The 27,923-nt window shown below is 36.5% G+C and overlaps 1 protein-coding gene across 1 annotated transcript in view; it reads left to right on the top strand.

Moving 5' to 3' along the window:
• The window catches only part of LOC113517325 (ankyrin repeat domain-containing protein 29), a 64,895-nt gene that overhangs the window by 23,703 nt on the left and 13,269 nt on the right, over positions 1 to 27,923 (top strand). The window contains exon 2 of the mRNA XM_052894894.1: positions 19,676 to 19,786. Coding sequence (XP_052750854.1) covers positions 19,676 to 19,786 — 111 coding nt within the window. The remainder of the gene's footprint in view (positions 1 to 19,675; positions 19,787 to 27,923) is intronic.

Here is a 27,923-nt window from a genome sequence, read left to right as displayed (position 1 = left end):
AAAAATCTTTGTTCTCGTGTTCTTATTATGTCGCAACTTATTGCCGTACTCTGCTTTTGTGGTTTATTTACATACATTACACGCTGTTTACCACGTCTGGGCATGTGCGATCCCGTTTCTGTGCACGATTTGCGAGTTATTTAATAACTAGGTTTTACCTGCGACTTCGTTCGCGTATTATTAGTGATAGAGATAAAGGGTCCTATTGCTAGCAATATACCCAACCAGGTCGACCTCCCCGTAGTCCCCCCTGGAAACCGTTATGCTGAATTCAAAGTGTATTCATCACAATGGACTAACTGACCTTCTTTTTTTTTCATTCTCACCTATCGTCCCTCACTGGTGCCCCGCCAGTGTATACCGTTAGCGCAGGTGGGGTTACTATTCCATTATCATCTATTAAAAAAACTCTGTGTGGACCAAGTCGCGGGTAAAAGTTAGTAGTAAATTATATAAAATTTGGCTTATACTTTGATTGATGCAATTGCAGAAAATTATAATGCAGATTGGCTTCTAGCTGAAATAATAACAAGATTACGAGCACAAACGTCTATCGGTGCGTTCATTCGCAACTGTACGTTACTTTTTCTGATCCGAAGCCAACTTTACTTGTTCGTAATTAATGAATATTGTATTACTTTGAGCGTAAATTAAGTTGCAAAGTTACGTTGTGAGCGAAAGCAGTTATAACAGACTATTATGTCTTTTCAATAGATGATAATGGAATGGTAACCCGGCCACACTATCGGTATACACTGATGGGGCACCAGTTAGAGATAATTTTTTTTAATGGATGATAATGGAGGTCACTCAAGAATGGCAACACATGATACCCCCCATGCGTTGCCATTCCTGAGGACTCAGATGTTATTCCTCTGTACCCAGTAAATTCACGCCATATCCCACCTTTCAAACCGAAACACAGCCATGCAAACACAATTGCTTCACGGTTGAAACACGAATGGGACAGAGGTAAGCAATCGACTTTTGTACAAAGTTTCCATCTGTTTTTTTTTTTTTGATATTATATATTGGATACCTAAAAGACCTGTTTTTAAATCAATATATGTATAGATATTGCAACTGCAATATATAAATATTGCTATATATTCGCCATCCTTAGTTTGTACAAAAGTCGATTGTTTGCAGAGGAATAACACCTGAGTCCTCAGGAATGGCAACGCATGGGGGTATCATGGGCGAAACAGTATACTCTGTTATGTCCATGGTACTGCTCATGTCTATAGGCGACGGTTACCACTTTCCATCAGGTGGGCTATCAGCTTGTTTGCTATTCTAAGTTGCATAAAAAAAAATTACTATCAAGCCATTTAAAAAATGAAATAAATTTTCTTACTCATTGGAAAATTAATTATAACGTTTTTACTGTAGGGAATAAATAACATCCGGCGTAGAGCAGAAAAACAAAGCGGTCAGTTAGCGGCGAAGTATTAGACAATTAGCTACAGTTATGCAACCGTATCTAGCGGCCATGGTATATTGCTCTCGCGCACTACTGCACTTCTCAAAAACATATTGTTGTCTTCGCAAATTTTAATTTTAGCCTTACTCAATGCAACCTGTACATCGTGTCCGAGTTATGGCCTGGATTCCTGAGATACAGATCTCTGGCCCTCTAGACAACTGGCAAACGAATTCGTCGATGGAATCGCAATCGCTAGCGAGTCCGTAAGTTGAAATGAGACATCTGCCATTGCTATCTCATTTTGTCTCACGTACTAGCTAGCGATGTCGATTCCATCGACGAATTCGCTTGTCATTTATCTAAAGGCTCTGATCTAGTTCAGAATCCAGTCTCCCACAAGTTTTACAGAGCATTGCATTTATGCATTTATACATATGTATATAGTTGTATTTTTTTCATGTGGCTGTCTTTTTCTGTGAAATTTGTTTAGAAATAAAATAAATCTATTATTATTAGATATTAATCAGATATTTTGAATAATAGGATTCCATAATTTGTACGACAATTAAAAATATAGAGAAATAATTTGATTGTTTGTTCGTAATTGACAAATTCGAAAACTATTCGATTTTCAAATTTCTTAAATCTATAGATGTAAATCATCAGCAAGTAGCATAAGCTATATATTATTTTTGAAAATTCTATCAAAACGTGCGTAGTCAAGGCAGATACCTAATATAATAATAAAATATAGTAAAGTGATTGAAGCACCATTCGTTAAATTTATCTTTAAAATTAAACTTTTTAATCGTCATCGTCATATCAGCCGTTGACTGTCCACTGCTGAACATAATCCTCCCCCATAAGGGAGGGTTTGCTAGTAGTTGCCACTTGGCGGGCGGGTTGGCATTCGCAGTTAGGATTTAGTGATGTTTTAAAATTGACGCTCCTGCTCTCTCTTGACCATTAAGCTCCCTTAATCGCCTCTTACGACACCTACGAAAAAGGAAGGGCTGGCCCATTCTACGCTGGGATCTTACGGCGAACTTTTTTATATTTTATGTAATTATTATTCCCAAAGAGGGTTGACGTCGGGCAGGTGGCCGGTCGTAAAATTGAAAACCAAATCTTTTTGTAATATGGATAAAATTATATTACGCCGACACCAAATGATTGGGACAAGGGTAGGAAGATGACGATGATTATGAATGGGAATAAAAATTTTGTTCCCAAATCTGTGGGTCAAAAAAAGTAAAAAGTTATATCTTAATGATATAGCTTTTATATATAAAAACCTCGTTTCACGATGTTCACTCATGCTAATCTCCGAAAAAGCTCAACCGCTTTTAATGAGATTTTGTAAATGTGTATTGTTTGCTATAACTTGAGAGATATAATAGTTTCTTAGATTACATAGATAGAGCAATTAGCTGACTCGATTTTTGTTTATCAGTGTTCTATGTACTTACGCATATGCATATGTATCTTGACGTATCGCTATCACTGCATAAAATAAAACAAAGTCGCTTCCCGTCTATCTGTTCCTATGTATATTTAGATCTTTAAAACTATGCAACGGATTTGGATGTGGTTTTTTTTTTAATAGAGTGATTCAAGAGGAAGTTTTATATGTGTAATACATGCATAATATAGTGGAAAAACATTGATAATTTTAGAGGTTTCTAATGTGATGTGATGTAATGTACATCCGTGCGAAGCCGGGGCGGATCGCTAGTTATTATATTTACAAAATAAAAAAATGTTTGTGCATTAAAAAGATGCAGAAATTATAAGACAAAATAAATATAGAAGTTATAAAGGAATCACTCATAACTACTTACTATTATCACCATTATCACTCACAAAGAATACTTATTAAAAAAACTAATTTTAGGCATTCCACAGAAATTTCTTGGTTAGCGGTTGCAATCTCATGTAATGATTTTTAATATTTTTTTTTTCATGTTTTTCTTATTAATATTTTCTTATTTTTTTTTTTCGCTTTATCCTTACCACTCAGTTGAAATTATATCAAATTATACTCTGAACTATTTACATTATTTTTATTATACACACACTGCACAGACAATCACCAAAAATATTGCTCTTTTTATTTTATATTTATTTTAATTATTATTTTCACGTTTCAAATGGGTTAAAGCTGAAAATCAGTGTTTTGTTCCTTGAACAATGTTACACGCTGAGCTTCGACCTTTTTGTATTGCTGCATATCACACATAATAACACAATTTTATAAATCTTATGTTGTTTTATGTATTATCTATTCTTATGAACATGTTGTGTGTGATTATTAACAAACAAATCTATCTATTTGTCACGCAAAATTGTATGAAAAAGTTGACCCATTTTTTTCGAAGCATTTCTATGGAGATTTTATACTCTAGGTATAAAAATAGTTTTATCCCGATAAGACAAAATGATCTGGTTGAGTACGGTAGGGAGCAAAACAACGTTTGTCGTGTCAGTTAGTATAGTTGTAACTTTCACTAAATGTTGGACTAAGTTTCGTTCTAGAATGGTCACCGCACGTAATGCATAATGCATTTGTCTAGCTCAGTGAAGGTCAAGGCGGCTGTTCCGCCCACTTTTTTTTATCCTAGTCTGACGCATTGCAGTTTAACACTAGGTAGGTTTTAATGTAGACTTCTTGCCAACTACTATACGAGTGTTTTTTTTTATAAAACTTAGAATGGCAAACAAGCTAACGGCCCAACTTATGGAAAGTGGTAACCGTCGCCTATAGACATGAGCAGTACCATGGACATAACAGAGTATACTGTTTCGCCCATGATACCCCCCATGCGTTGCCATTCCTGAGGACTCAGGTGTTATTCCTCTGTACCCTGTAAATTCACGCCATATCACCCACCCTTCAAACCGAAACACAGCCATGCAAACACAACTGCTTCACGGTAGAAACACGAATGGGACAGAGGTACCCAAGCAATGACTTTTGTACAAAGTCTCCTTCTGATAAAAATAATTACAAATTCCTCATTCTAATATTTTGGTCATTAGTGCCAAATGTTACTTTGGATTGCGTTTTTGATGATTGCTTTTGGCTTTATGTTTTCTTTCCATATATTTCTTAACTCCACGTGTCTCCTGCTCCCGTAACTGTGCGGTTAAAAAACGCTCTGTGAGCTCGTAACTCTTATATTGGAATGAGTAACGAGAAATAATAACCAGCTGTCGTTTCAATCGGCCATACTAATCGATTTCATCAGAGTCGCGATGCAATTGTAAACTGCATGTACCGCATTGTGCAACGGCATCCGACAGCTGGTAGTTGGTGCATTGTTGCGAGGAACAAAACCCTGGACCAAGGACGTTGACCTCAGTTTTCTGTCAGACGTGAGAACTTGCTTTTTTAAATACAATGAACAAAGGAACTGTCTATACAGCCTAAATAAAAGAAGGGACCTACGTATGAACATTTCTTAGTAAGCGTTCTAAATAAACTTAGCATGAAGTCATTATATTAAAGTTTCAAGATCATACGATATCATAAAATGTCAGTCCCATTGCTAGCAATATACCCTATCAGGTGGACCTCCAAGTGCCCCCAGCCCCTTCTGGAAATCATGCTGAATCTCGATGGGCTAACTAATCTGTCTTTTTATTCTCACCTATCATGCCTTACTAGTGCTCTGCCAGCGTATATCTTTAGCGCGGGCGGGATTGCCTTTAAAAAAAAAAACCTCTTTTAGACAATCTATTCAAGTTACATTAAGTTTGAATTAAGTTTTTATACTTATTTAATTAATAACTTGATTAAATAGAAAGCTATTTGAAAACTCGGCCCTACCTTGCATTACTTACAGCACACAAATACAAACATACACATAATTCAGACATACACAGTAAAAGAAATGAAAGAATGAAAAACAAAAAAAAATAAAACAACTATTTCCTTCTTTCACGCGTGTGCCATAGCAACACTAAATGGTCACAGCTCAGTTTATTGCTTTGCCCTCAAAAGAGTAAAACACTGATATTCTGCTGTGACCAAGAGTCATAGTTTAGTACTACGTGTAATGAAAGCGGTATGATGCTGCAAGACCTACTATTCTATACTTGTAAATAAACAACTTGCATTTCGTTTACAACATAATTATGCTGCAAATCATAATTCCTATGCATGCAATGATTTGTGGTCAGAATTGTTTTTTTTTTATACAACTTAGAATGGCAAACAAGCTGACGGCCCACCTGATGGAAAGTGGTAACCGTCGCCTATAAACATGAACAATACCATGGACATAACAGAGTATACTGTTTCGCCCTTTGATACCCCCCATGCGTTGCCATTCCTGAGGACTCTGGTGTTATTCCTCTGTACCCTGTAAATTCACGCCTGGTTGTCTTTGGTGTTGGTGCCTGACAGTCAACCGTGATGCAACCACTTTCGCGATGACTCCGCTCAAAATATACTATCATCATTCGTCTGGGCGTTTGTTTACTAACTCATAAAATATTTTAATATTCTAAGGTACCAAGCTAGTATAAATGAGACGATCCTTTTAGGAGGGCATGTCACACCGGGTTTCTATAAACCAGGGCTTCCTAAACTTATTTTGTCTACTGCCCACTTTGAGAATAAATTATTTTTAGCGCCCCTTTTTGTTTCACCTACTTAAAAACCACTATTACTTCAAGATCAACAAATCACCCCCCAAACCTCTATACAACGCCCCCATTTTTTTTTCTAGGTCTCTTACCGCCTCCCTTTAGGCTTGTAGCGTCCACAAAAGGGCGTTATCGCCCACTTTGGCAATGTCTGCTATAAATAATGAATGCCTCTATTCCTTTCCTATATTTAGAAAAAAAATGTGTCATCCTTCCCTAATTTTTTCCTTATTAGATCATCCATTTTTTTATTAGTGATATAGGGAAATAAAACTTATTTGGTGAGTATAACACGAGAAAAGAATTTGCTATTTCATATTATTGAGTTTTTGTTATCGTCATTTATAATAGTAATGAATCATTGCAGAAATTTAGTTGATAACTTTTATCGAAAACTATTTAATTTTACGATAGTAACATCTCATTATCAAATAGGTAATGAATATTAAAACAGGCAATAACGGTACAGAATCCTTTTAATTCCGAGTCTAATACTGGCCACCGTTTATCTGTCTTGAAATATTCACGAGAAAAACAAAAACAGATAAAGCATGTGTCACAAAACATGTGTGGACGAAATGGTAGTCGGAGATTGATAGCTAATGTGAATGGTTGTAAAATTTCTGGTATTAATAACAGTTGTCAATCTTCGAGTGTTGGCCGTCGCACACATACTAATGGTAGCGGAATTGAATAGAATAAATCTAACCAAAGAACCAGTGATATGGACTTCTGCAAGATAAAGCCTAGTTCAGTAAAATATAAATGAAAACGAGACGAAACACTTTCTGTTTCATATGGCCCACATAACAAATACGACGTTATTGTGATGACCAACGCACGTGACATGATGCCGACGAAGGTTCCTATTCACAAGTCCCAGCGGTGTAATATTACCCTAACAAATATTCAAGATTCAGCAACATACTTGTTTTACTGTGCATTCATAAGTTTGTTGCGGCTTTTGCAATAAGCTTGATACCAGTAAACTGTTAAAATTCCCATTAAAGTCAAATTGTCCCACATGTTTTTAGTAAACTATGGATGTGCATTTGGCAAAGTTCATAAAATCCATAATATCCTAACATAAATTGAACCATTTATTTTCCGATAAAACAATCCAATGCCATTAAATTAGAATCTACATCTTTCTCTTTTTCAATTAATTAAAATGAGGTTTTCCCTAGAGACTACAGTATGGGGATTATCAAAAAGTGTACATTAAGGTTTCTTCAGGGTCGCTAAAGCACGCCATTAGTGTTGCAGGCGTCCATAGGCTACAGTGACCGTTTACCATCAGACGGGCTGCATTTTTTTTCTATACAACTCAGAATGGCAAACTAGCTGACGCCCCATCTGATCGAAAGTGGTAACCGTTGCCTGTAGACATGAGCTGTACCATGGACATAACAGAGTACACTGTTTCGCCCATGATACCCCCCATGCGTTGCCATTCCTGAGGACTTAGGTGTTATTCCTCTGTACCCTGTAAATTCACGCCATATCAAACCGAAACACAGCCATGCAAACACAACTGCTTTACGGTTGAAACACGAATGGAACAGAGGTATCCAAGCAAATGACTTTTGTACAAAGTCTCCTTCTACTAAGCTTGTTTGGCTATCTTTGTGGTATAAAAAAATATTTTAAAATTTACAAATGCAGGTTTACATATTTAAAATACTTATAAATATACTTTTAAATATATCCCACTTTCAATATGAGTACAAAGCAAATTTTTTTAATTGTTGATATTATCAGATTTCGTTAGAACAACAGAGCCAATATTAAGTGGTCTAAGGTATGCAAGAAATGAAAAATCTGGAGAAACCGACCCGACACAAGATTGACGTTAGAAGGTCGCGCGATGCATTTCCACACGGCGACAAGAATATACTCGTACAATTAACTGAACATTTGTTGAATGTAAATGAAGAACGAAAAGTGTTTTATGAATATTTAAGAGTTCCACGAGGTTGTATTAGATATATTAAATACTAGCGGCCCGTCCCAGCGTCGCACGGGTGGACATTTTTACATTTTAAAAAGTGGCCATTAAGGCTGCACACGCGACGGAAGCTTAAAAATGGAGTAACTTCTCCCGTTTTCCCAACATTTCCCTTCACTGTTCTGTTCTTATTGATCGTAGCGGGATGAAAAGTATACTATAACCTGCCCAGGAGTATGTAGAATAATTGTACCAAGTTTCGTTAAAATCCGTCGAGTAGTTTTTGTTTCTATAACGAACATACATCGATCACTAATCACCCCCTGATAGGTTTTTTTGGAAATATATTCCATGTACAGAATTGACCTCTCTACAGATTTATTATAAGTATAGAAGATAATGAATTAAATATACGAACATATTCGTTATTTCAATACTACTAAAAGTGCATTTTGGTATAGTGAAATATTTTTTAGATCATCACTGTCTACTGCTGAACATAAGCCCCCTCCGCCCCTTCGAGAGTTTTGCCAGTAGTCGTAACGCTTGGCAGGTGGATTGGCAACCGCAGTTAGGCTTTAGAGATGTATTAAGAGGGACGCAGCTGCCCATCCCTCGCTCTCCTTAGTCACTTCTTACGACACCCACGGTTGAAGTTAGAGATTATAAAATTGATACTATTACGATTAGAGTGTACTTTAAATGGAAATTTGATCTTTCCAAAGGCAGGAACGTGAATAATGATATAGAAGCTGTATATTGTTACTTAGATTACTAGATATTCAGATCTGACAAGGTAATAACAAGGTATAACGAAGTTGCAAAGAAAAAAAAAGAACGGGGAAATTTTGAAAGCAGCACTCCTTTTGTATGTCATTTTAAAAATAATAAAATACACACACACACACACACACACACACACACACACACACACATCCACACGCACACGCACACACACACACACACACATAATATATATACATAATATACGCTAAAGACGCAAGTGACCTGCAAAGAGATTTATCTATTAACTTTCTCGGTGCGACACCAACATAGATATCGCGTGTAAATATGTTATCTTGTTTAAACAGTAGAAAGTAACTACATTTTATAGCATAACAACAGATTAGTGCAAGAGCAAGACGACAACGAATCTAGACATTTTCTGAGATGATCTCCAAAGATGGTTTGTTATTTGAATATTTAAGTCAGCATACAGTAGCTAAAGCCAAGATACTTTCACAGCATTAACACGACTTGAAGTAAAACAATATTTACAAACTACCTTTACCAAAGTCTTTTTTTTTTTTTAATTATAATAACATTTTCAATAGATATTAAAAAAACTCGTAACCTGGATTATGTTGATTACCTGGAATAAAAAGTCCTTTTTTATGCCACTGTCTATCTATTTATGCCAAAATCCTGGCATACATGTAGTCCATACTTGCATTTTGCATAAATGTAGAGTACAAATTACGCCGTACACAAATAATAGTATGAGCCAGTAATCAAAATTATAGGAAATAATTGTTGCATTACTGAATACTTTCAATACAGTATAAAAATTTAGCATTTAAAACATTTAAACAAGATAAAACTTGATTATCTCGTTAGAGAACACGGTAAACAATAAATATTTGCCAAACATGAGACGTTCTGATATGCATCTAGATGAAAGTCTGTTATTTTTGGAAATCAATCATTCCCGTTTTCTTTATCTAGAAGGAGACTATGTACAAAAGTCGTTTGCTTGGGTACCTCTGTCCTATTCGTGTTTCTACCGTGAAGCAGTTGTGTTTGCATGGCTGTGTTTCGGTTTGAAGGGTGGGATATGGCAGTGAATTTACAGGGTACAGAGGAATAATACCTGAGTTGTCAGGAATGGCAACGCATTGGGAGTACGAGTATCATGGGCGAAACAGTACACTCTGTTATGTCCATGGTACTGCTCATGTCTATAGGCGACGGTTACCACTTTCCATTAGGTGGGCCGTCAGTTTGTTTGCCATTCTAAGTTGTATAAAAAAAAATCTTAAAAAAAAAGGAATGCGACGTTCTATTGTTTATTGGTGGTGTTAATTGCGTTATTAGCAATTTTAACACTAGACAAACATAAACCGCGCGTAATGTTCTTGGTCACGAAATTGTCATTACTGGGTGTCAGTCCACGGGCAGTGGCCGTGTCATTATGACATATTTACATGCAGCCGTCACTGTGTCTAATTGTCGAATACTGGTAAATTGTTCGGTCGTTAGTACTGTTTCTGTGATGTTGGAGAGAATATTTTTATAATGGTCGTTTGGGATTTTACACACTGTCATAATCATTATTTTGATTGTAGCCGTGGCAAAACGTGTAGCGTGAACTTAGTTGTTTGTTTCACATTTTGCTGTTTTTATAGTTTCTTATTTGTTAAAAACATTACAATTTTTATATTCCAATATTTTTTCAATATGCCAAATTCGGTTTCTTGTGATTTGATCTCTATTCAGAAAGTCACATATTTATTTAGCTATGTCACATACATATCTGTGATGCCCCTCCTTCTATCCTCCCTCCACATATCTATCACATCCTATTAGGATAGTCAGAAACAATGGAATACCAAATGCTTCGATTCAAACAAATTTCTTTCGCTTCTTCCACATTCATTAATCTTTTCATACACGCTCGCCGGTTACGGCTACTTTTAATTTGGCTATGTATTTAATTTATATCAGTATAAACATATTCTTCGCGACGAGATCCATCAATTCTTGCTTTCATAGTTTTGTCAACTTTCAAAATTACGCACAAAAATTCTCAATGATATTTAGAATTGTATTACTTTTTTAATCGGCCATACTAATAGTCTGTATCTTTGATTTTTCTATGAATATTGTAACACAGTCATCATTGCCTTGCCTTTTTTATTTATTCGGGATCGGTGCTTCCGTCTTTCACGAATTCATGTCAGCTGTCATTTTTGGGCTCACTCCTGTTTTATGCATGTCATCTTTCATCCATCAATCCACTTTCATACTTAACACTTATTTTAAAACATGGCTTTCATTTTTGCGCATGACATGCGTATAATACGCAGTATTGTCTCTAATCTTGAAACAATTTTTAATTAATCTTTTTTTTTACCAAATCTCTCCTATTCATACTACTTCAATTTTGTAAAATTTTTATTTCGGATTTGTCGAACGGAAATTAGTGAGTAACTGTAATCTACATAAACATCTCATCATAATAAAGATTTGATAGATCGACCACAATTGAAATGGAGAGTTGTTTACATCCTTTCATTGACGTTCGAGTTTTTTTTGCCGCCGATAAAAAGTTTGTCGACCAAACGCGCTACGCCAATAATCGTTGCTCGATCACTGATGTAATCATGTAACACTTCGGTTTGATGGGTTCTTTTTTACACCGAATTACCCACAGAGAAATAATTCGAAAAGTAGGCTACGTTTGTGGCCATTCACACAACGGATTCTGCTCGTAATAGATTGGCTTTAAATTTTATTTAATATTTTTGGGCCCACATTTGGAAAACTATTCAGTATTCATTCTGTCGTTCGTTCGTCCCTTAAAAGTATGTTAACTATGTCAATTTCACCTTCTCTTTAATTTAGTCGTATGTTGTCCTTGTCGTATTAGTCGGGATCGCTAGTGGGTATATTTTCCATTTATTGTTGTATAAGGTTATGCCATACCATATCAGACGTTAACTGTCCACTGCTGAACATAGGCCTTCCACTATTAGAGGGTTTTGCCAGTCGTTACCAAGCTTGGCAGGCTAGTTGACACCCGCAATTAGGCGTTGTTAATGTTTTAAGAGGGACGCTGCTGCCCATCCATGGCTCTTGATCATAGGCGAAACAGTATATTTTGTTATGTCCATGTTACTGCTCATGTCTGTAGGCGACATTTACCACTTTTCATCAAGTGGGCCGTCAGTTTGTTTGCCATTCTAAGTTGTATAAAAAAAATTATTGTCTATACTAACATAATAAAGAGGAATGATTTGTTTATTTGTTGTGGATAAACTTAAAAATTACTCAATCGATTTAAAAAAAGTCTCACCTTTAGAAAGCTACATTATCAGCAAGTGACATAGGTTGTATATTATTTTCGAAAATTACATCTATCCGAGCGAAACCGGGCTGGATCGATAGTATTGAATAAACTAAATATATTTTATACCATAATCAAATTTATATTGAAGGCATGTTAAAATCTGAGGAATTTCCTGAATGTGTTATCTTCTTACGTTTTATCGTATGTATATTATTAATAAATTTGTATTATGATAAAAGTAATTAACAATATTGATTATTTATCAGAATCATTATCATCAATAAATGACTTTTTAAAATAATTAAATGTATGTATGTAAATGTATAAAGAATTCAGCTATATTATATATTTTGGGATATTACCATTTATTATATTTTGAGATTTTAATTTTGTACTTGTTCTGGATTTAAATATATCGAAAAAGGAATGTTGCGTTGGTTTGGTCATTTGGAGAGGATGGATGAAAGAAGAATTACGAAAGAGATTTATCGAGCAAGAATGAATGGCGATGTCGGTAGGGGCCGCCCTAGACGGACGTATGTTGACCAAATAGGCGACGTGTGCTGAAGAAGGGCCAAATTAAAAGTACCCGTAACCGGCGAGCGTGTATGAAAAGATTGATGAATGTGGGAGAAGCGAAAGAGGTTTGTTTGAATCGAAGCATTTGGCGTTCCATTGTTTCTGCCTACCCTAATGGGAGACAGGCGTGACAGATATGTATGTATGTAATTTGAAATAATTTGATATTAGAATATTAATTGTTTCTTATAATGTTAGAATTATACTGTAACGGATTCATTATGTTTGATGGATAGTACTTATAAACATTTGAATGCTATTAAATATGGCGAAGCATACTGACCATTATAAAACAAACTGTAACATCATATTGTCTATGTTTCTGGCAAATAAATTATTATTGTTATTATGGTATAATCCTTAATAAATAAAAATGTGAAGTTTGTTTGTTTACCTCTCGATACCTTAACGTTCGTTCGTCCAATCGTCATGCGTGGCACGTATTATATTTGGGATGGGTAGGGACCATGTGCTTTTTATTTCGGTCAGTCGGTATATTGTCACGCGAACAAAGTTGTGAATAAAAACTGTTAATATACAAAGATTTGTTGTTTTTTTTTTACGTATAGTACTCGTAACATATATTTAAAAAGTAACTTGACTTTTGATATTTTTCTATAGGCCATATGGCTTACAAATACAGACTTATAAATTTTTATAGATTCATTTTCTGGGTTCCATACTAAAAAATGCATAGTAACCAGTAAAATGATGCGACTTTGTCCGTCAAAGCGCTATATTTCAGTAACATTGAGCAATCAATTTGAAATTTGGAATAATTTTTGCCAAAACATATTACAATAAAAATAATAAAGGTAGATTTTTTTATGTAAATAATAAATTGTGTAAACTGCTTTGCTATCAGAAATTATTGTGTCAATTTATGTTGACCTAAAAATAGGAGATTTCTCGTGTCTGTAATGTAAAAATACAGCCGTCACATTGACGCAATTTGCCAATACATTCGAAACATCTGTTTCTCCGCGCCGGCCCCAGTTCTCAAGTGTTGATGACGCGCCCTATTTCCACTACAAGACGCCGTCACATACGTAATCCAGCGTGTTTTAAAATAATATAGTTATTTACAATAATCAATTCTACTACTGTTTATTGATATTGTAACATCAGTAAAGAAAGGTGTGTTTCGGTTTGAAGGGTGGGATATGGAGTGAATTTACAGGGTACAGAGGAATAACACCTGAGTTCTCAGGAATGGCAACGCATGGGGGGTACCATGGGCGAAACAGTGTACTCTGTTATGTCTATGGTACTGCTCATGTCTAAAGGCGACGGTTACCACTTTCTATCAGGTGGGCTGTCAGCTTGTTTGCCATTCTAAGTTGTATTATATATATATATATATATATATATATATATATATATATATATATATATATATATATATATATATATATATATATATATATATATATAATTGTACTTGGACAAAGGTTTCTCTAGTTATTATATTATATTCAGTTTTGATAGTTAATTAAAAACACTTAAAAATCTGTTGATGAACGCAACATCAACCTGTCTAGTTGAATTGATAAACTTCTTTCCGAATTCGATATACTCGTAAACCAGCCATGTTCATGTAACGGCTGCGATGCAGCGATGGTCGAACGGCACCGCCACTTTCTACACGAGCATGACCATCGACCGTTTGATCCACTAGTACGTCAGGAAGCGCAGAGCTTTTTTTTTAATTTTTTTTATACAACTTAGAATGGCAAGCAAGCTGACGGCCCACCTGATGGAAAGTGGTAACCGTCGCCTATAGACATGAGCAGTACCATGGACATAACAGAGTATACTGTTTAGCCCATGATAACCCCCATGCGTTGCCATTCCTAAGGACTCAGGTGTTATTCCTCTGTACCCAGTAAATTCACGCCATATCCCACCCTTCAAACCGAAACACAGCCATGCAAACACAACTGCTTCACGGTTGAAACACGAATGGGACAGAGGTACCCAAGCAATCGACTTTTGTACAAAGTCTCCCTCCTAAGGTAATCCTAAGGGGGGGAGGAGTCTAAACTGATCGAAAAAGAGCTCACGTAATTAATGGATGCCCCCAAAGATGCAAAAATTATACAACAAACTAAATATAGAAGTTATAAAGGAAACACTAATAACTACTTATAACGCAAAATTGTATGAAAAAGTTGATTCGCTTTTCTCGAAGCATTTGTATGGAGACATTTTATATGTATATAATCTAAAACTAATGTAAAATATGTGTACGCAGACATACGAGTTATGTAGATTATGCTTATTTTGAGTTTCAATAACATCTTATGAGTAATCTAGAACATGGCAATTACTGGTTTACAAAATGTTTAAACAGATGTACATATTTTTAACCAATTATTATAAAATAAAACATATCAATATATATATATATATATATATATATATATATATATATATATATCCAATAAAATTGCGCATTAAATAAAATTTTGTACAATTTTCTTATATTTTTTTTACCTCAGGGAAATTGGTTAAAGGTATGCAGTACAACTGCCGTGCTCTTGAGGGGATAGGGATTGTTAGTAATGGGGTCTAATGAATCCATTGCTAGCAATACACCCTATCAGGTCGACCTCGACGCGGTTCCCCCTGTAGTGATTAATTCTAGTGAAATTCGTCACGATAGGGTAACTGACCTGCATTCATCCTCACCTATCATCCCTCACTGGTACCCTCATCCATGGTATCCCTCAGTGTATACCGATAGCGCAGGCGGGATTACCATTTCATTATCACCCATAAAAAAAACTGCCGTAACCATAAGTACAAAGGGCATTACTTTGTATTCTAAGAAGCCCACGGTGCTGTTCTTATTTATAAGCAGCGATTATCACTTTCCCATCAGGTGGGCCGTCAAAATGATGTAAATGGGTTGTGAAGACGAAGGTACATCCTTCTTACTATAATAATAAGTGTGAAAGTGAGTTTGTTACGTCTTGACGCCTCAAATAATGGTTGTGAAATTTACTATGACGTATGTAAATTGGCTTGGAGAATTCAATTTTTTTTTATACAACTTACATTGGGAAACAAGCTAACGGCTCACCTGATGGAAAGTGGTAATCGTCGCCTATAGACATGAGCAGTAACATGGACGTAACAGAATATACTGTTTCGCTCATGATACCCCCCATGCGTTGCCATTCCTGAGGACTCTGGTGTTATTCCTCTGTACCCAGTAAATTTATGCCATATCTCACCCTTCAAACAGATACACATCCATGCAAACACAACTGCTTCACGGTGAAAACACGAATGGGACAGAGGTACCCAAGCAAAAGACTTTTGTACAAAGTCTCCCTCTGGTCATATTCCAATATGTAAAGGAAGACTAGTAATCTAATAAATAAGTGACGATTATAATTATAACATTACGGGTTTTTTGATTGTTAATAAATTACCGTGTGGTCCCAGCATAGAATGGACCACCCGTTCCTTTCCCGTGGGTGTCATAAAAAGCGACTAAAGGAGGGCGAGGGTTGCTCATCAGCGTCTCTCCTAAAACATCTCCAAAAGCTAACTGCGGTTGCCAATTTGCCTGCCAAGCGTGGCAACTACTGGCAAAACTTCCTAAGGGGAAGCTTACGTTAAGCAGTGGACAGTTAAAGGCTGTTATGATGGTAATTGTTAATAAAAATAGATAGGTCTGCTAGAGGCGAGTCTGCAAAGTAATCACACGCAATAAAAATCATTCCTATACACTTGTACCTATTTAACCCTTAAAAGCCTGATTTTTTAAATCAAATTAAAAAATATATAAGTGTATCCTTTACTGTGTTTATTAATGGAAAAAAATTATATAAAAAATCAAAACGATATTTTTATATATAATATTTATTTTGATAAAAACATTTGGTAACATGTAAACAGCCAAATATTAAAATAAAACCGATTGTAGGCGCCCAATGCGATTTATAACCCCGGTATCAAATTTGAAACTTCACGTATTTAAGGGTTAATTATGCGCCTGGTCAAGTAAACCGGACGGACGCATTATCTGTTCCGCTTTTAGTTGCTAAGATACGGATTTGATAGTACATGTATTTGCTTTTACGAGCGACGAAGGTACCGACCCCGGGTCAGGCTTTATTTAGAGACATTGTCCGCACCTACAACTTGATAATGCTCTATAATCGGCCACCGGGACCTTTACGATTTCTATTTTTATATAATACCTACCTACTTTTTCAGTGTTTATGTTTAACCTATATTTTTAAAATTAGCACTTGGTTAAAATTGGAATCCCTTTTTTGTGTACCTAAATTTGCTTGGAGTTTTTTTGCGTGATAGAATATGGAATGGAGATATCCGCAGGAGAACCAAATTGACCGAAATTTATTGCAAATTTCTAGTTTAAAAGACTCTGAATGGCAATACCTACGCGGCAATCAAACGATTAACATTTTTTATGTACATTTCCACTTATATAAAGACAATTAATATTATTCAATTATGTACACACATGTCGTCATAGTCGTAGAATACTGACGGATCTTTATATGTAATATTTGTCAGATCCGTCAGTATTCTACGACTATGGCGATGTGAGTGATCGTACTGTACAAATCCTGTATATTCTTTCATCAAATTTTTAAAATTTGTATAATTATTTTTTTTATATTTTTAATTATTTATCCTCTATTGCACATACTAATAATAAAATAAAAAAATATGACAGATCTTTTAATTGTACAAAGGCGAGCTTAACTCTAAAAGAGTTCTCTTCCAGCAACACCCAAAGTGGAAAGGAGCCTCAATATCTGCAGATAGAGCGGTGTACAGTAGTGGGACAATTAAAAAAAAAAGAATTAATTCCTTTTGCATTTATCCAATATCTGATATTAGCTAATCATACTCCGTCTATATTTATGCAATACAGCGTCTATAATTTTACATAATAATGTAGGTACATTATTATTTGTAATATTTTCGTATGTTTACCGTACGTCCGTCGTTTGAAGCCCTATTGCAGTTTCGATATGGTCATAGTGGTAATCGATTTTCTCCCAATTGACTGCTCATTGCGTATGTTAATAGCGAGTCGTGAGTACAGCAATCACGTGGCTACAAATTACCGTCGTCGAGATGTACCGTAATTGTACACCGCAAGAAATACGAGATGCGATCCAAACGCACCGGAACTTGGCATGTAGTGGAATATCGTGTAGCCATTTACTATTTGAAACTTGCGAGAAATGTCTTGCTGTACGTCAAATTTACCAGAATTGGGTACCTCTGTCCTATTCGTGTTTCAAGCGTGAAGCAGTTGTGTTTGCATGGTTGTGTTTCGGTTTGAAGGGTGGGATACGGCAGTGAATTTACAGGGTACAGAGGAATAACACCTGAGTCCTTAGGGATGGCAACGCATGGGGGTATCAGGAACGAAACAGTATACTCTGTTATGTCCATGGTACTACTCATGTATGTAGGCAACGGTTACCATTTTCCATCAGGTGGGCCGTCAGCTTGTTTGACATTCTAAGTTGCATAAAAAAATTGGTAATTTTGAAAAAATGATTTTTTTTTTACTTTTTTATGGACGATAATGGAATCCCCGCCTGTGCTATCAGTATGCGCTGGCGGAGTAGTGAAGAATAATAAATGAGTATGAAAACAGAGCAGTTGGCCTATCGTCAGGAGTTCTATAAGAATTAATCACGATGGTTTCCAGGGGGAGGTGATAGAGTAGGTATATTGCTAGCATTGCTGCGCCTAATCTCCATTATTACCAACCCTTCGCCCTTTGTAAATATGTACTTACAATCTTGTGTCTGCGACTTTCTCCACGTGATTGGAATAGATGGTATTAGTAATTTTTAAAATATATCCTGCAACTTTGTCCGCCGGGATAGGTGGTTCGGATGGAATCGTCCTATGCCAATCGTCCGTCCCAAATAGTGTCTATACTAGAATTAATTTTAAAATATTAATAAGGATTATATTTATATTTATTAGTGAAATTAGTTGTAAGAATTTATTAAAAACGCTTTCATTTTAATCCTTTACTATATTCACACACAGTCCCGAAGTGGATACGTTGATAAAATTAAATGCTAAAACACAATCAAACTAAGGACAAAGGAGATAAGCACATTAAAATTCTGCTACGCAGAAAACAACGGTTTCAATATTGATATTATATCGAAACAATGATCGAACCGCTAGTTTTTTTTTCCGGACTAACTAATTATATACATAGATACATGATGTATACATAAATGATGCTTAATTGTTCGTTGCATAATCATTAAACACAGAACACCACGCGACCTCGACATAATCTAGAATTAACTATATTTTTAGCACAGATAATACTGCTTTTAGTATTTAGCGTTATACCTATAGTTTGTTATGAGCATGCGAGATGCAGATGATAACGTGTTCGCTGTGCAGTGTTCATAAAACGGTCGAATATTCATGAAGTTTCAATTCTCCAATTAAAATACGATTTGCACACTCTTCCCGTTACGTTCAACTGTAATTTGTTCCTTTTTGCTCGGTTTCTTCTCGAGTATTTGCATCTATTATTTTTTACCGCTGTTATCAATGAAACGCTTCTTTGGTTATAGCGAATTGACATTAAAACTGAAATCTTCGAAGGCGATCAATTTCGAGTCCTCGATTAACGTCTCCAATGAGATGTAAAAAAATGTTCCTTTGTAGTTCAGAATTCTTTTTTTATGCAACTTAGAATGACAAATAAAAGCTATTTATTTAAAAATAATTTCTGTCTCGTAGAGGAATACATGCAAGACGTACTTATAATTTTTTTGTGTACAATTTCACTGCCATATCTCACTCTTCAAACCGAAATACAGCCATGCAAGAACAGATGCTTTATGGCGCATAGAGGCGGGACAGATTTACCTCTGCACATAACTTTTATACAGATTTCGTCTGAGAATTACTCTTGCTGTATACGTATTCTAGAAGATATATAATGTGTTATATGGTGTCTTTGCAGAAGGAGTCGCGTACCGACGTGCAGTTCCACCTGGCCGCGCTGCGAGGTGACTGCGATCGGCTGCGGCAACTGCTCGACACCGGCAAGGTGCACATCGACTCCAGGGATAGGGTGAGGTTTTAAATTATATAGATACACTGTCGCCATCCCCTTGATGGGGTAGATGATCGATGTGGCGAAGAATATCTAGGAAGACTTGACCCTGATTGAACTGGGACATACAGTAGGGAAGACGAAAACTGTCTCCATACAAAAGTTATGACAAAAACAGCTCAAATAGAATCAGCTAGAATAGGCCACCTCTTCCTTACCCGTGGGTGTCGTAAGAGGCGACTAAGAGAGCGCGAGGGATTGGCAGCCGTGTCCCTCTTAAAACATCTCTAAAGCCTAACTGCAGTTGCCATCCGCCTGCCAAGCGTGTCAACTGCTGGCAAAACCCCCCCAATGGAGAAGCTTATGTTCATTAGTGCACAGTTAAAGTCTGATATGACGATGATGATGTGAAAGAATGTATCAGTAAATAAATTTAGTAGGTAAATTAGGTAGGTAAATTTTACCAGAGGGAGACTGTGCAAAAGTCGATTGCTTGGGTACCTCTGTCCCATTCGTGTTTCAACCGTAAAACAGTTGTGTTTTCATGGCTGTGTTTCGGTTTGAAGGGTGGGATATGACGTGAATTAACTGGGTACAGAGGAATAACACCGGAGTCCTTAGGAATGGTAACGCATGGGGGGTATCATGGGCGAAACAGTATACTCTGTTGTGTCCATGGTACTGCTCATGTCTATAGGCGGTTACCACTTTTCATCAAGTGGTCCGTCAGCTTGTTTGCCATTCTAAGTTGTATAAAAAATGTACATTGTAAAATAAAATTACATAGGTAAAAAGATATATATACCGTAAAGATACAATTATTTTATACGAATATATTTTTAAGAACGGGGTAAACAGGGAATAATGATGCTTATCTTTACTTATCACTTTGATTTATCTAGTTCTCTGACAAATTTAAGCAGAAATTTTATATTTTGCTCTGTAGACAATGTATCATGCCACTTGAAATGGCAAACAATAATCAAGTTAACCCTTCTTTGCATAATGATGGAGATTTCCATCATAACATTGAATACCCAGAAATTATATAAAAGAACAAGATCACTTTAAGTTGATCGTGTCTTGGATACCTTTTTAATGTCCATTGCCGAAAAAAAACATAGCTATCAAATTTATTTTTTAACCATTGATATTTTAATTTTGAACCTTGATTTATTTGACCAATAAAAAAAATCATGCAAAAAAAGGGTTAAGGGGAAAGGATTGTTAATAACAGGAATCCAAATTTCCATTGCTAGCAATAGCCTTATCAGGTCGGTCTTCAAGCGGAGTACATTTTGGAAACCATCCTGGTTAATTCCTAGTGAATTCGCCACGATGGGTTAACTGACCTGGTTTTATCCTTACTTTTTCTTCTATCCACACTAGCGCGTCGCCAGCGTATACTTATACGAGTAGCGCAGGCAAGGATTACTATTATTATTATTAAAAAAAAAAAACAATAAACAAGTAGCCACGAGTGAATCTATGCAGCCATAAGTCTTAAATAAAGAGTTGTGCAAGGGGCACCGGTAACGGTATGCAATCAAGTCAGGAGCCCATTGTGGCATATTGTTATATAAGCGGTTACGTGGCGCGCTGGATCGCGGGAACTATCAATCATATTAGTACAACAAAGCGCTGCATTACGGACTTACAGCATTAACTTTTATTGGACGCAAGTGACGACCGACGGCGGTCTGTTACTTTTATTTATTTATATATATATAGCAGGGGTTCCCAAGCTTATTTTGTCTACTGCCCACTTTGAGAATAAATTATTTTTATTTCACCTACTTAAAAACCACTATTACTTCAAGATCAACAAATCACCCCCCAAGTCTCTAAACAATGTTCCCATTTTTTTTCTGGGTCTCTTACCGCCCTCCTTTAGGCCTGCAGCGCCCACAAGGGGGCGTTATCGCCCATTTTGGGAAAGTCTGATTTATAGGATCACAATTGAAGTCGCTTTTTTTGGAGAACACAATCTTTAATTATGAAGTTGGTAAGTGTATTTTTATAAAATCAATTTATCTCCATCCAGTATATAAATATTTCCCAAAGATTGCCTGTTTTTTTAATGAATCATGATGGAATGGTTAACTTCCCAGCGCTAACGATATACGCTAGCATTACACCAGACAGAGAGATAATAGGTGAGGCATGACAGCATATCAGTTAGCCCATTATTATGAATTTAACGTGAATTCACCACGATGGTTTCCGAAGGGAACCGCGTGGAGGTCGACCTGAAAGTCTATATTGTTAGCAATGGGGCTGTTAGGCCTCATTACTCACAACTTTCTTCCCTCCTAAGATTGACTGTTAGAGGATGCTAACAGCGTTAAACACACCTCAAGTACCACGTATTTTTTTGTTAATACAGTTTAAATAAATAAATCGGAATCTCCGCTAGCGCTTATGACTTACGTATATATCGCATCGTGTTATTAGTAAACTTATAAAAAATAGAAATTGCCAGAAAGTGGGGCATGCGTTTTATTTCAGTACAAAAGCTCGTGGTTGTACGTACAGTGTACGAAAGTGAGTAAGCAGTTAACTAGACGAGTGTGTACACAATGAAGCCATTGTATTTAACTCCTACGGTATTTTTATGCGACCTTCAATACAGAGCGAGTCTCAATTTGTCTGTGTATTTTGTACTTGCTTTTACCCGCGACTGCATCTGGAATATATTTATTAACCGCAATTCTATCAGCCTTTAACTGTCCACTGCTGAATATAATCCTCCCTTTTGGGGGGTTTTGCCAGTAGTTGCCACGCTTGGCAGGCGAATTGGCAATCGCAATTAGGATTTGGAAATGTTTTAAGAGGGACGCTGTTGCCCATCCCTCGCCCTCCCTTAGTTGCATGTTACGACACCCATTAAAAAGGAAGGGGCCTGTTCTATGCCGGGACCACACGGCTTAATAACTGAGATAAATGTATCTAAATTTTATCATTTAATATACCATATAGTACGTGTATACCAAATTTCATAGTGACGGAGGGAAAGGGATTGTTAGTAATGGAGACTGAGAATCCCATTGCTAGCAATATACCCAACCAGGTCGACCTCCTCGCGGTTACCCCTGGAAACTATCATGGTTAATTCCTGATGATTTCATCATGATGGGCTAACTAGCCTGTTTTTATTCTCATCTATCACCCTTCACTGGTGCCCCGCCAGCGTATCCCGTTAGCGCAGGCGGGGTTACTATACCATTTTCACCCATAAAAAAAAAAATTCATAGTGATTCACACACGGCACAACCAAAGCCGTTAAGGCGCTATAAGGTAACAAATAAACAAACTCAATTTCACATTTATAATATTAGTAAGGATGTTACGTGATATTTATGTCAATTGCGAACCGATTTTGATAATTATTTTTGCTACCAAAAGGGTTTGTTTCCATCTTGGTCTCGTAATAATTTTATCACAATTGAAGCACTATTTTTTATCTGTACAAATAAAAGCTACAGCTTCATTTGGATAATCTATACGATCCTACTGTCTAAATTAAAATCTACTGTCTCTTGTGTCTATAAAACATCCCATTGTCCATCCCATCCCGTTTTGTGTAGACAGATATCACGTACTATAATAACTACATGGGACAGATAAAAGAAACACTAGGCGTCATATCGTATAGGGAGGTCAAGGATATGGCCTGGGATAGAGCTGGCTGGAAGAAGATGCATGAATTAGTTGCACCGACAAGAGGAAAGTCTTAAATGAAAAAAAAACAAGATATCACGTCACAGCGCTTAATCTAGGGTTTTTATTATATTGACCAGGGATACGTTGCTCAACTCAGAAACCGGGTCAAATGGGATATCGTCATATCAGTTCCTTATTTATAGCCCACTAAAAGCTTAACAATCGCTTTGTTTCGTTACTCCAGAATTACAGATAAGAGGAAAAGTAGAGCGTTCCTTTTTCCCCCTTCCACTATCAAACGGGCTTCGGTGGGCCTTTAGGTGCTGTTGCGTTATCACTAAGAGTTATATTCACTTCGCATTTAACGTTTATATATAGGGGCGAAAGGGATTATTAGCAATGGAGTTTGACACCGATTGCTAGCAAAATCCCCTATTAGGTCGACCTCTACGTGGTTCCCCTAGAAACCATCGTGAACAATTCTTGTTGAATTCGTCACGATGGGCTAACTGACTTGCTTCATCCTCACCTATCATCCTTCACTGGTGTTCCGTCTGTATAAACTGTTAACGCGGGTGAGGTTATATATATATATATATATATATATATATAGCAGAAATATATCCTACATGTAATATACAGTTTTGGGACGCCCGCTAGTCATAAAGATATAAATCTAAAACAAATAAGTACCCACGATAATCTATTTCTGCTTCAGTTAAAGTTGCGGAATGTGTTTCTACTTTTTCATGTTTTGACATCACCTATTTTGAACAAATAACTATTATATCTGTATCCACGCCTTAATTCATGGCTGGAATAAAAAGCAGTCTACGTCCTTCTCCTCTCTTCTCTATGCCAAATATTTTTTTATTATGTTAAATTTCATGTTAGTTGATTAAATCAATAAGATGCCAAGAGAAAACAGACAACTCTCACTGTTCGATTTGTAGTATTAGTAAGGATTCTGAATATCTAGAGCTAATATTATATAGGTTCACCTCAAATGACTAATTCAAACAACAGCGTGATAATAGAGGCAAACACTTTTGTATTGGAGATGTATTTATTAGAATTTATGTGTAAATACGGAAGGTTATTGACATCAAATCGATCGGTATCAAAGCCCGATAACGGATTTCTTAGAGAAAGAAGAGTGATCCTTGATGAATTTCAGTTCCACGAATACAATCCATCGAAGTATATTTTCAAATCTTCAGTTTACGAAAATATACATTTCGATTTTTCCCAGCAGTATTTATAACAGTAGCTATATTAACCTTAGTTTAGGATCCACTAACGTCCCATTGTTGGGCATTTGTCTCTTCCTATAAAATACAGATCTTCAAGAAACGGTACCTACAAACTTTGACCGAACTCGTGCTGGTTAATCAGGTAATGAAAGGCACGTGAAACTATTATTGTCAATATCAAAAACAATCGAAATATTGGCTGATCAAGACTTAAATCTGATCCTCAAAAGAAAGTGTCGGATTCTCTAAAAATAACACCAAGGAACCATTAAAGTACTTATTTTTACCATGTTTAGACGACCAGCGGTAAGTAGCAACATAAGGCGTTAACTCGTTCAATTTGTCAGTCGGCCGTTTACGGCGTGTGTTTACGTCTAGTCGTAAAACTTGTTGATTGAGACATACGTCTATAGTTATTTATGCATTAAGCAATTACTTCCTACTATTTATACTTATTTGTTTATTTATTTATTACATCCACTGGGTGAGCTTTACAGTCTTCTAATACGCTCACCCAGGAAAGCACGCGGAAAGCATAACATATAAAAAGAAATAGAAAAAGCTGAAAATCTGTGTTTTGTTCCTTGAACAATGTTACACGCTGAGCTTCGACCTTTTTGTATTGCTGCAGATCACACATAATAACACAATTTTATAAATCTTATGTTGTTTTATGTATTATCTATTCTTATGTACATGTTGTGTGTGATTAGTAACAAACAAATAAACGATCTATCTATCTATCTATCTATAAATATTACACAAAAATAATATAAAAAATTTAACTCAAACAAAAAACGTTTGAACACAAATACTCTGTGGTCACTCGACGAAAATCCAGCAAGTTGGAGGCAAATACATCCAATTGCGGATACTGGCTCAAAATATCATTGAGTAGTTTCAATGCAAGAGATAGGGGAGCTTGCTTAGCCAACTCTGTTCTTCGTAATGACCCCTCCAGCTTTTTACTTCAATGTGTATGATATGGTCATACATAAAGACGTGGTGCTCTGTTTGTGTTTGTGAGGAAACGTCTTCAGCATAGGTCTGGTCAGAGGATTATTTTTTTTACAACACAGGGGGTAAATGAGCATGCGGCTCACCTGATGGTAAGTGACTACCGCCGCCCATAATCGCCCACAACACCAACGGTATTGCAGGTGTGCTGCCCGCCTTTTAAAAAGGAATATGCTCTTTTCTTAAAGATTATGGTATTATGTACCTTGGTCGAAATCTTTTTGCTCACACATTTTTGATTCTTTGGATTTTGGAGAGGCATGCCATGTTATCATAAACCATCGATACCTGTCTTATAATATCTTGCACTACTTCTACGAAACTTTCTTTTTTCTTCCTGTTGAAAATTAAATGGTGACCCATTCTGCGCTATTGGTTTACCCGAGCGGGGCAACAATAAAGTATGATAAATGGGGAGAAACAAGTCAATTGGCTCATCGTGACGAATTCAACCGGAAATAACCGGTTTAAGAGTTAGGAGGAAGAAGAATGAAGAAGTAATGCTAGCTTTACTAATCATCACTTCCTTCTACCACATTCTATTTGCGTATCTGATTTTTATATCACAGTATTGCGACAATCCTAAAGATTCAGGATAATAGGAAATCGTGACATATATGGGGGAAGGATTGTTAGTAATGGGGTCAAGCTCCATTACTAGCAATATACCCTGTCAGGTCAAATGGATCGAAGTGGTTGAATTCGTAAGGATAGGCTAACTGACCTGTTTTCGTCCTTAACTGTCATCTCTCACTGGTGGCCCACTAGTGTATCATATCAATAGCGCGGGTGGGGTGTCCATACCATTATCATCCATTAAATAAAACCGTGGCGTATATTAACATCAAATAATTTAAATTTAATTATCTCAGCTACAGACCAATCATACGAGTAGTATCTACTGATTTCCCGTAAAGCTTGTTGAGGCTTGTGATAATAACAAGGTCCGTAATGTACTTAGTTTATGTAGTCGAGGGATGGGTAGCAGCATCTTTCTTAAAACATCACCAAAACCCAACTGCGGCTGCCAATCCGCCTGCCAAACGCGAAAACTATTAGCAAAGCTCCAAAGGGAGGTGCTATATTTAGCAGTGGACAGTTTTTTTTTAATGGATGATGAATGGAATGATAAACCCGCCTGCGCTAACGGTATACGCTGGCGGGGCACCAGTGAGGGGTGATAGGTGAATAATGAAAAAAGGCAGGTGACTGACCTGCCTTTTTGCCCGTCATGATGAATACACCTGGAACTCAGCACGATGGTTTCTAGGGGGAACCGCGCGGAGGTCGACCTGACAGGGTATATTGCTAGCAATGGGTCTGGTAGCCCGCATTACTAACGATCCTTCCCCCCGCAGTGGACAGTTGATATGATCCTGTATATGTATAAACAATACAATAGATCCTTTAGAAACCTCTAAAGTTCCCGTCTATCTGATTTATGGCAGCTGCTCACATTGTTCATGATATATGTAGTGAGTAGGGATTCCTTGAGGTATTCGTGTGCAAATCAAGATTGTAACGCTAAAACATTGTACAATGTTGTCTCCGTAGTACTTCTGTTATATTTATAACTAGTCTCTACCCGCGACATCGAATGCGTGATCGTATGTTGATTGGACAGGAGGAAAAATAGCCCATATCTGTCTCTATCCTTTCTTTTCCATTCATGGAATTTGGTTGTGCTGATAAAGTACCAAGAGGTAATAAACTTACTTCCAAATTTGTAATATTCATAATGAAGTAAGGTTTCTGCTGCCAAATTGTTTGTTCATATGCTATGTCCCTGTTTGAAGTTGTGGGGTATCGCAGTTAAACATAAGTGCGACAAGAAGTCCCATGTTTTTTTAATGGGTGATAATGGTATGGTAACCCCGTCTGCGCTATTGGTATACACTGGCGGGGCACCAGTGAGGGATGACAGATGAAGATGAAAGTAGGTCAGTTAGCCCATCCTGACGAATTAAACTAGAATTAGTCACGATGGTTTCCAGGGGGAACCACGTGGAGGTCGGCTATAACACGCGAAATAATGCCACTAATAATGAAATAATTTATGGACTGCTGTAGTCACTTACTATCAGACTGACTATATGCTTAATTTATTCTCTTCTGTAATAAAAAATTGTTTATTTGCTAAGCTATATCGGTTAAATTATTACGTACTTAAGTGATGGAAAATAATTGATAAGTGTAATTCCTCAATTGTTGCTATCTTGCCA

The sequence above is a fragment of the Galleria mellonella genome, unplaced genomic scaffold (assembly GCF_026898425.1).
Source record: "Galleria mellonella isolate WM207_F2 unplaced genomic scaffold, CSIRO_AGI_GalMel_v1 utg246, whole genome shotgun sequence".
NCBI lineage: Eukaryota > Metazoa > Arthropoda > Insecta > Lepidoptera > Pyralidae > Galleria > Galleria mellonella.
Note: the sequence above shows the minus strand (reverse complement) of the source record. Positions and strands in the feature narration are given on the sequence as shown.